At 40.2% G+C, this 10,130-nt stretch overlaps 1 protein-coding gene across 3 annotated transcripts in view; it reads left to right on the top strand.

Annotated features, from left to right (window-relative positions):
- Positions 1 to 314: 314 nt before the first annotated feature.
- Positions 315 to 10,130, top strand: part of LOC116848592 — a 258,441-nt gene continuing 248,625 nt past the window's right edge. The window contains exons 1-2 of one of the 3 annotated variants that reach the window (XM_032824850.1): positions 315 to 655; positions 4,929 to 5,054. In XM_032824850.1, the coding sequence (XP_032680741.1) occupies positions 5,020 to 5,054 (35 nt within the window). In that variant the 5' untranslated portion in view covers positions 315 to 655; positions 4,929 to 5,019. The remainder of the gene's footprint in view (positions 656 to 4,928; positions 5,055 to 10,130) is intronic. The other 2 variants (XM_032824851.1, XM_032824852.1) reach the window with 2 other exon arrangements.

Here is a 10,130-nt window from a genome sequence, read left to right as displayed (position 1 = left end):
TAGCGACTTTATCGCCGCGTGTCTCCAGCCTCCCCCGTGGAATAAAATAGTCATACGACACATTGCTTGCACTATTCCAAACTTTTGTTTGTTGATGTTCTTTTGCTCTCATTCTCCTCTTAATGAACTATTCTCTGTACTATACAAATCTCTTCCGATTTCGGTCTGTTACTATATCTCTGGTTGTAGTAGCGGGCGCGCTGCGTAACATTGCGAGAAGGGGTCGTGAAGCATACGGTGGCGCCAGCTGGCGATCGACGCGCCAACTCGCGGCGTCCCCGCTGGCCGCTCTTTCGAGCGCTACTGTGCTGTGTGGAAGGTGGGAGGGGGGAGCGAGAGGCGGAGAGCGCCCGCGCCGTAGGCGAGAGTGGGAGCGAGACGGAGCGAGGGCCGAGCTCCCCACTCGCGACACCGGCGCGGTGTTCAGAGCTGCAGTCGCCTTTCAGGGTACGGCCGGTTCGGTCGATCGGTTGATCGCTCGCTCGCACGCTCGCCCGCGGGGTTGCAGCAGCAAACATACGTCTCGGAGTCGCTCCGGAAATTCCGCCGTCGTCGTTGTCGCCGTCGCCGTCGCCGTCGCCGTCGCCCAGTGCTGTGACAGACAGAGAGGAAGAGTCCTGTGAGGACTCCGACTGCTGCACGGTTGCGTCTCCACGTACGTACCCTGGTTTCTCGTTTGTCTCTCGCGTCGTGCACGGGGAGCCGTTACGCTGTGTTATCCGGGTGCACGGTGACAGGTCGCGTGCTCCGACTGGAGCGAGAGTGCGGCCGAAGGACGCGCATCTGTCCGTCTCACTCGCGCGTCTCGCGGAGCAGGCAGAGAAGGGGAGAGAGAGAGAGAGAGAGTGAGAGAGGAGTCGGTGAAAGGGGCGGGAGGGAAACGGGAAGAGCGAAAGAGACGAATTCTCACAAGAGCGGCCGTTCAAAATCACAAACGGGTCGCGCGTGTACTCATCCACCAGCCTGTTCTGAATACCTGTTCGCTTGCACGGTGCCGTCGGTCGGTGTTTACGTTGACATTGGTATGCATGCGAATTGAAAGTCGCGCGAGCGCGTCTTTACGTTGGTACAATTCGTTCTTTCGCTCGTCCTTCGCGCGCGAGATTCGCCGATCTCGGAAGTTCGCGGTAAAAACCAAAGCTCTCTTACAAGCCTGATCTGTAGCGTGCTCGTTGCTTCACGTTTCTCGTTCTCTATCTTCCTCGGGCCAAAGTCAAATCTGCAATATGCGCTTCCTGTTTCTCCATCTTTGCCCGGCCTGAAGTTTACGTCAGAAAGAAATAAAGAGAAGGAAACAGGAAGTGCAAAGAGCACACCGTAGATCTGGACTAAAGGTTCTAGTCAGATGAAAGAAGAGGAACAGGAAGCAAGTAGAACGCATTGTACACAGGCTTCAGTCTCTCTAATCCTTTTCGCTCGCCTCTGAGATCGTTGCTTTGAAATCGTCCGATTCCACGGCGAGCAACCTGCCCGTCGGCCGCCGGCAATTTTGTTTACGCGCATCATGTCAGATAATTAATTCGGACACTTCCGGGATGTGCTGAGATAGTTTTCGACTGATAAGATCGCCGGAATTTCCTTCGTCTCCGCATTTGTACACGTGACCTTTAAGGCCGATGATTCTCTCGAGCTACAGATGTTTGTTGTCAAAGTCTGCGCTCATTGAAAGCCGGCGAGTGGTATGACGGGAACGATCGGGAGGGGAATAATTCGAATATTCCTGAACATTTTATTATTATGACTTCTGCCTCGAGATCTCTTGAATCGAAATACGAAATCAATCACATTTCTGTTGCGCGAATCAAAATCGTTGCTTGGCCGTATCTTTTCCAAAAACAATGAAAAACCAACTGTGAATGTAACCTAACTTCGATATAGTTCGAAATGTAATCTAACTTAATCTAACTTCGATAGTCAAGGCAATCGAGCTTTGCGAGTAAGGATTTTAAAAGTTGATTGATTGTAATCGTGGAAATGACGCAAAATTATTTTCCTCCCGGCTGATCATTTTACAAACTGCACAACGCTCAGTGATTACGGTTCGCGATTGAAGTGTAAGGTAAAGGTATCAATACCTAATCTTAAACATTTTTATTGTTTTGTTTCTTAATTACGAGTATATATATATTTTTTTACGTTGAAAGTTATAATATCCACATTTAAACACCAAAATAATAAGAATGTCTGGAATTGGTATATAGTGAGAGAAAAGAATTGCCTAAAATTAGTAAACATTTATTTATGCTGGGTACTGATAACCTGGTTACTCTAAACTAAATTTCTTTGTTTAAATAATATTTTGAGAATATTGCCATCAAGGAAAGCCGCGATTCTCTTAAGCTTTTAAAAAAATGTACATTTTCTCTTCAGAAAATATTTTATATTAATATAAGTAAATATATGCTATTTATAACCACCGAATAAATATCAACTATTTCTCAGATATTTCTTCTGTTAACGTGCTTTCGCCATACTATACGATGCTTGAAACATATTCAGAAAAGTGTGTCTATCAGCAGTGTTGAATTTTGCATGAACGCAACGAAAGTTGAAAATAGTGGAAAAATATTAGCAATCGCGAATTGTGCAGGAAAAAAGCGGGGAGAGGGGAGGTGGGCTTCATCGATTTTTATATGTATATCGTATTCGAACGATGATGTGGTTTCGACGCTACTGCCATGGGTTTTCAATATTTTTCAAGCACCGAGTCGCGAACTCCGGTCGGGAGGACACTTGGTAGGTGTGGGAGATGTGAACAGAATTCGGCGCGTTCTTTCCCGCGAAGGAGGAGGACATTTGCAAGCACGTTGCCGTTTATATCGATCCGATCTTGAACGCGCGCCAAGTGAAAAAGCCCGGACTCAAAAATGAGGACACGCCGCGACGGTCGTTTGAAAATCCGAGCGATACCCTCGACACCGACCCCGCTGGTCATGAACATCGGTCATGATGAGAGCGACACATCTTGCGACTCTAACCGGTCGAATCTTTCGCGTCCATTGCACGAGACGCGCGCGATTGACAGAGAGTTTTCCTCGCTCGGCATGGAGACTGTGGCCGGCGTGGAAAGATATGTATATCGAGTCGTCACGTCATCGCGAGTCACTGCCGTGAACGTGAAGAGCGAGTGTCAAAATGTGGTGTTGATGAAGAGCTCTTTATCGGATTCGAGCGATAAATATTTTATGCCGCGCGCGCCGGCTGCGCGAAAATTCGTTCGACTGCGTTCCCGACGACATTCGCTCGCGATATTCGCCGGGAGTGCGATCTCTTCATGGACGAATAATCTTCGTTATTCGTTCTCTGTGTTTTCGATGTAACGTTCCGGCGCGCCGTCGCTTTATCATCGATTCATCGAGCGACCGTGGGAATTCCATGATTACGATCGTAAACGGGCACGATCGTCTGTCAATTACTCGCCGCGATGAGGATCCGCGAACGCGTGTAATTGGAGGAACTTAATCGCGATTGCTCACGTTTTTCGTTCTTGACGTACCGACGGCCGGAATTCGCAGCTTCCTCTCGTCTGACCGATTTCTCTCGTCTTTCACGAGACTCCAGACATTTCTCGTTCAGTTGAGGCAAAAGTAGCAATTCCTAAACACCTAACCCAACCATTCTTATTATAGTAAATTTATAGTAACACTCTTATTATAGTAAATATTTATTCGGTGGCCACACAACTAATACACTGAAAAAAATTTATTAAATTTCAAAAAACGTTTGTCTTTTGGATACAACTGTGAACATATTTGTTTAAATTAAGTAACTATTTTCTAAAATTAAATAAAGTTTTAAATATAAATTTTCTTCTTTCTTCTTATTCTTCTTTTAGGAGATAATTATTTAATTTGAACAAATATGTTCACATTGTTGTATCCAAATAAAAATTTTTTAAAATTTAATAAATTTTTCTCTCAGTGTAGAATATTTACTTATATCAAAGTAAAAGTACCAATATCCGGGTACGTATCTAATCCTGAATAACATTGTCATTGTTTTAATTTTTAAATACGATTGTTTCAACTTTTAACATAAAATGTATATATTGAATATATATGTTACCGGCATTGTGTGTGTGTGAAACTCAGGTATTATATAGAATACTGAGGCATTCTACAGAATGCCTATCAGTTTTCACATACAATGCCAAGGCATTTTATATATAATGCCTAAGTATTCTGTACAATGCCAGATTTCTTATTTTGTTGGTAACATATACACACATATACGTTGAAAGTTTAAATATTTGTATTTAAAGACTGATAAAGTATGACTGATAAAATAACAGTAAAGATATTTAGGATCAGATACGTGTCCAGATATTGGTACTTTTGTCTTAATATAAGATATTTTTTTAAGAAAATACACATTTTCTTAAAAGTTTAACAGAAGGCTTTAAGCTATGCACATGCAGCTATGTGTATTTTATGTACAATGGCTCTTATCCTTTAATCTTGTTCTTAACTTCTCATAAGACGGACATCTATGTATTTGAGGGTACTATTTATATTGAAGATCGTTCTAAGTTCATCTTTAGACACTGCACGGATCATTTCATTGACTGGGAAGCATCTGAAAGTGAATTTAAGACGAAGTTACTTTTGAATTTCGCGCGCGACGAATTTCCAATAGGCTTGCTCTTTTTCGACGAACTTCCGGGGTTACGTTGGTACAATAAGTTAGAGTTAAAGAGAACATATTTGCCTCACTCTAACTTACTGCACCACAGTGCACACCAGTTCAGGAAGTTCTTCGAAAAAGAACAGACCTATAAGCTTGAATCGTGTCGGGTTGAAGGGCGCATGAAAATTTCATTTCGCGAGCCTCGATTGCCGGCGGTCGGCGGTCGTTTCGTCTCTCAATTCGTCGGCGACGGTCGTCCTGGTGCATGAGACACGCGAGAAACACTCCCTTTTGCTCCGAAGGCTGGTGCGCGCCGCTGGACTCCTGGCATGGAATGATCCACTCGCCGTAACTCTTCCCACGCAGAACGCGAAGCCGACGGGCTCTACGAGGATGACGGCCAGACGCGTGGAACGAGTCGCCGCTCGGTGAGTCCCTTTTCCTTTCTGTTAGCCGAGTAGTTGGCGAAGACAACTTGCGTGCGGAATTCTCCCAGACGGTCAGCGTTCGTGCGTCACGCTTCGAGGTGTTCGAAATGTAAGGTTAGACGACGCGTGTTGCCAGGAGAATGGAAGGAAATCGAATGAGGTAAAAACGTAGCAGTGTCTAGACATGCGCGTCCAATGCTGAGTGTTCTCTTGTTATGGCTTTTAAATACGAATATTCAAACTTTTAACATGAAATGTACATATATATATATATTTTATGTTAGGAGTTTAAATATTTGCACTTAAAGATGGAAACAATTAAGAAGCTGCAAAGTTAGGTACGCGTCCAGATATTTGTACTTTGATCTTAATTTAATTTCTTTTCTCTTCCCAACACACACACGTCGTCTAATATTCCTTCATGTATTACGCTTCAAAGTATTCGAAATGTATATTGAGAAGGAAATGAAAGGGAATCAAAGAAGACAGAAGCACCAATATCTAACTCTGGACATTCTTATTGTTTTGGTCTTTAAACATGAATATTTAAACTTTATATATTCAATGTATTTATATATGCGTATATATATATATATATATATATATATATATATATATATTCTATAATAAAAGTTTAAATATTCGTATTTAAAAATCAAAACAATAAGAATGTCTAGAGTTAGATATGTGTCTAGATATTGATACTTTTATGATAATAGAGATGCTTCACTTCCGTTGCGTTTGCTTGTAATCTAGTAGGTTTTCCAAATAACTTACATCTTTTCTCAACAAAAATATCAGAGATCGTTGTTTATCGCGTATGTTCACGATATACTTTCTTATAACTATGTCCTGAAAGTCTTGTTTTCTCGTCGCAGCTATATCAAATAATGACATCAGAAGAGTGAAAAATTGTGTTATACATCGAAATAAATGAGATTTCTCCCGCGTACCGTCACTCGTGTTCAATAATCTAGATTGCTGAAATATCTCGAATACTTTTTTCCGATTCTTGGATTAATAAATGTAGATAAAGTAAATGTGTAAAACGTAAACATCGTTGTGTATGTGTGAATATAAAGCTTATTTTCAGTGAAAATGTAACACGCGCGTAAATCACATTATATGTGCTTTTTCTAATGAAAGTTAAGCAGAAAAAGAATAGTTTGTTTAATTTATATTTTACATACATATATAGCAATCTGTAGCATTGAATGCGAATTGTGGAACGCGAGGAAACCAATTTGTCCCGACGTTCAGTGCGCGGAAAAAATTCACGCTATTTTTCCTGGCATTATAATTCTGCGCAAAGTGCACAGTCAAAGACCCCCGAGCTTTAAATTAAAATTTTATCAAAACAAAACTCTCTTTTTGCCTGACGTTAGTCGCTGAATGTAGTTTTGATAACTATTTCGCTCCCCGAAATTCAGTCTCGCGAAAAGCCCTTTTCAATTGTTTATAACTGAAGAGTTATTAGCGTCCTGACATTTTCGCCCAACATTTAAATTCAACTTTAAAATGGTCAACTGAATCTGTCGCTAAAGCGTAACTCGGTGGATGTGGAATATCTCGCACATAGAAATAATATCGATCCGCTACTGTAATTAGGGCGTGAGCGATATGTTTCAGCAATCAAAGATACCTGACCGGAAACTCATCAGCTTGATCCTAATTAGTTATCTGTTTTATATCGGATTATCAGGTCTTAATTGTTGACAAGATCCTAGTTATTAATAACCCTTATTATTGATTGAAGAGATTCTGATTGCCACGCATGCATTGGATGACTTTTCAGGACTCGATAAGAAATCAGTCGGGGACTAAAAAATTGTCCGTAACTTTTGGGTTGAGTTTATCAACTTTCCATTTTGTCCAGTGGGAGAATGTTCTCGTTGAATAAGAACGATGAGTTCACAAACTCTCTCCAAAAATTATGGACAATTTCTTAATTCTCAAATGTACAAACCAGATACCTGATTAGGATGAATCCCAACACACTGAGAGAAAAAAGTAGTTGATGTAACTAAAATTATAATTATTTTTAGTCTCAACTACATACTTTTTGATTATTCTAACACGAAAATACTGGTAATAACATGTATATAAGCTTCTCACACAACAGAACGTTTAAAATTGAGGTATAAGATATCTCTTAGATGTCGGAATAAAAGACGTCTCTAACAAGTAAACTTACCCAAAAGTTACACTCCTATTTCTTTCTAATTTGGCACAAATATAGAAGTACAAAAAATATTTAGGTCATATTTTTTCATTTTAGCCCATTTTGAGTTTCACGGACAGTTTATAGCTTTTTAATGTTCTCACTCTTATCATCAACAAGTACAACAAAAATGCGTAAGAAATAAAATTGAATACAAGATATAGGCGTTTTTGGTTTGCTGATTATGAATATGAAGTCAAATGTGTAAAAGTATTTGTATAAATAATAAAATGCTTAAACAAAACATGTAAAAAGTTGGAAAAATTATTTATAAAAATAATTTCTCGATTTAGCCGAGATTCGAACCATTTTTGACTAATTCAGCACTGATTTAAAATATTTCGGTTGGAATCTCGGCTAAAGAAATTTATAATGGGTCGTATCTCAATTATGTCGATTTTGTTAAAATTATTTAACTATATCTTGTATTCAATTTTATTTCTTATGTATTTTTGTAATTGTTGATGTGAGTAAGAATATTAAAAAGCTATAAACCATCCGTGAAACTCAAAGTGAGTCAAAATGACAAAGTATGACCTAAATATCTTTTGTACTTCTATTTTTGTGCCAAGTTAGCTTTTAGGTAGGTTTACTTGTAAGGTTTACTTGTACATCCTTTAGACATCCTTAGAATGTCTCATGTTCCGTTTTTAGACGTTGCGTTGTGTAGGTTATTAGTTAGTTACATTACGACTTTAATAAAAGAATAGCTTCCTTGGCCATAATTTACAGCCAATATTTCTTTATGCGCGCTTATGGCTATAAATACCAAACATTTTGTCCTCAATGCAGGACCATAGGATCAGTTTCTGGTCGGCTACCGATAAATATATCTTGCTGAAACGAAATGTGAAGTACGTGCGCGAAAGGATTTGCTTGTTCTAGCTGCGATTTACCGCAGCCTTTGCGTTTAACTCCCGAAACGCAATATTGATCCTGATATTTTTTTGCCGTCGTGGGCAAATCGCCGCCGACAAATTCATCGAAGACCTCCATTAATAACAGAACTCCAATAATAATTAATAACAGCTGATGCTGCATAGCCGAGATGGGAAAAATGTGTTGTTCTAAGGGCACGTACGTTAAATTTTTCAGATATACGTGCCTTCTTTCATAAATCTCATAGGTTTTTTTCGGCTCTTCACAGAGATTTTCCACAGAGATACCGAAATATTTGGTCCTGGACCGCGTCGCGCCACATTCGTGCTCGTATAACCTTCTCGGCTGTGCGCGAAGTTTGTATTTCTCCACTCGTAGTTTAGATATTAATATTTATCTACCGTTTGATTCTACGAAGCGGAAAAAAGGTGAATTGATAAAAAATTGGATACATGTATTTTATATAGATACAGATGAGGGAGAAAGAGAGAGCGAGAGAGAGAGATTCGCGCCGGCGCAAAATCGGAGAGATGAAAAATACAGTCGTTCTACGTAAGCTACATTTAGCTACATTTTCCTTCGTAAAACGAGTAATAATTGAAATATGTCCGAAAAAATCTCGCTGCTTTGCGACGGTCGCTTTGTGTATTTCAGTATTATTTAGCACATAACAAATTTGATATTTTGTAGTTAAAAAAAATGCCACTATACTCCTTCCTTTTATGGGCATTGCGATATAAATTGCAACACAGAAAAATATTGTATTTATAACTGTTTTTATAACATTCTGACTTTTTATTATTAGTTTATTGTAACCAATTATTTTCTCTCCCTCTTTCTCTCTCTCTCGTTCTGTATATTACAGGATTTTTCGGTCAATCTTCATTAGCGTGTTTCATGAACAGAAATAACAATTGCGTAAATTTTTAACAGGTCGTATGCGATACATATTGAAAAATTTATCGATTCTCGGATTAGAGGAGGCGCGAATATTTGTTAAATCAGGTGGGACAGTTAACACTGGTTAACAGCGAATAGAACAAATGCCAGCGACATTTATAATTGTCCGCTGTCATGCGACAGCTCGTTATACGCACCGCGCTCAATATTTTTCACGCGACTATTACTATTTGTACATTGAAAAAAAAGGTTGAATTTAACGAGACACTTCGCTGGGATGAACAGAATTCATTCAAGCGAACGTTTAGTTGATCGAACAAATTATACAGATGCTGTGATGAGAGATATCTATCGATTCGCTTGATGACTGCATTCGAAATTTAACATAGCGCCAAAATTTCGACTTCGGGACGTCACGAATGTTTACAAAGTTCTACGACTTTTTTCTTCCTTCTTCCGTTATTTCTGTCTCTATTCTGTAGCCCTTTAAGTTTGCCGTGGAGATTCCGCTCCGGGACGTGTAACGCGATTGCAGACTGCAATCTTTGCGACGACAAGTTTTAACGCGAATGTGCTATCCGATCTCCGCGAAAGAGACCGGTCTCTGTTCACAAAGCGCGCGCACTCCCGCTGCACAACAAAATCTTGTTTGCACGCGGGGGCGACGCATAATATCGTTAACGCCAAGTTTCGCGCCGGTCACGCGAACGCCTCCCTCAATTCGACCTGTTCTCGCGCGTGGACGTAACACCTCGCCGGCAGTAATTACGGAACTCGCGGTCCAAGTTCACTTCGCGAATAGTCGCGATAATGAACCGGGATCGCCGCCAAGCAGCGACATTGTGTACCAGCCGCCGTTCGGCGATGCATCGTGCACGCGCGTTCACCTTTTGTAGGGCAAGACTTTTGTTAAAAGTGTGGTGATTCTGTTTATTACAAATTTACATAATACATCTAGATATATTATACAGGGTGTTCAAAAAGTCCCGGACCGGTGAAATATCTCGAAAACTAAGCATTTTAGAAAAAAATGTTTCAGATAAAAGTTGTGGCGTTTAAAAAGATGTATTTACTGA

Source organism: Odontomachus brunneus, unplaced genomic scaffold (genome assembly GCF_010583005.1).
Source record: "Odontomachus brunneus isolate Ranch 3 - 2012 unplaced genomic scaffold, Obru_v1 Obru_scaffold_097, whole genome shotgun sequence".
Lineage (NCBI taxonomy): Eukaryota > Metazoa > Arthropoda > Insecta > Hymenoptera > Formicidae > Odontomachus > Odontomachus brunneus.
Note: the sequence above shows the minus strand (reverse complement) of the source record. Positions and strands in the feature narration are given on the sequence as shown.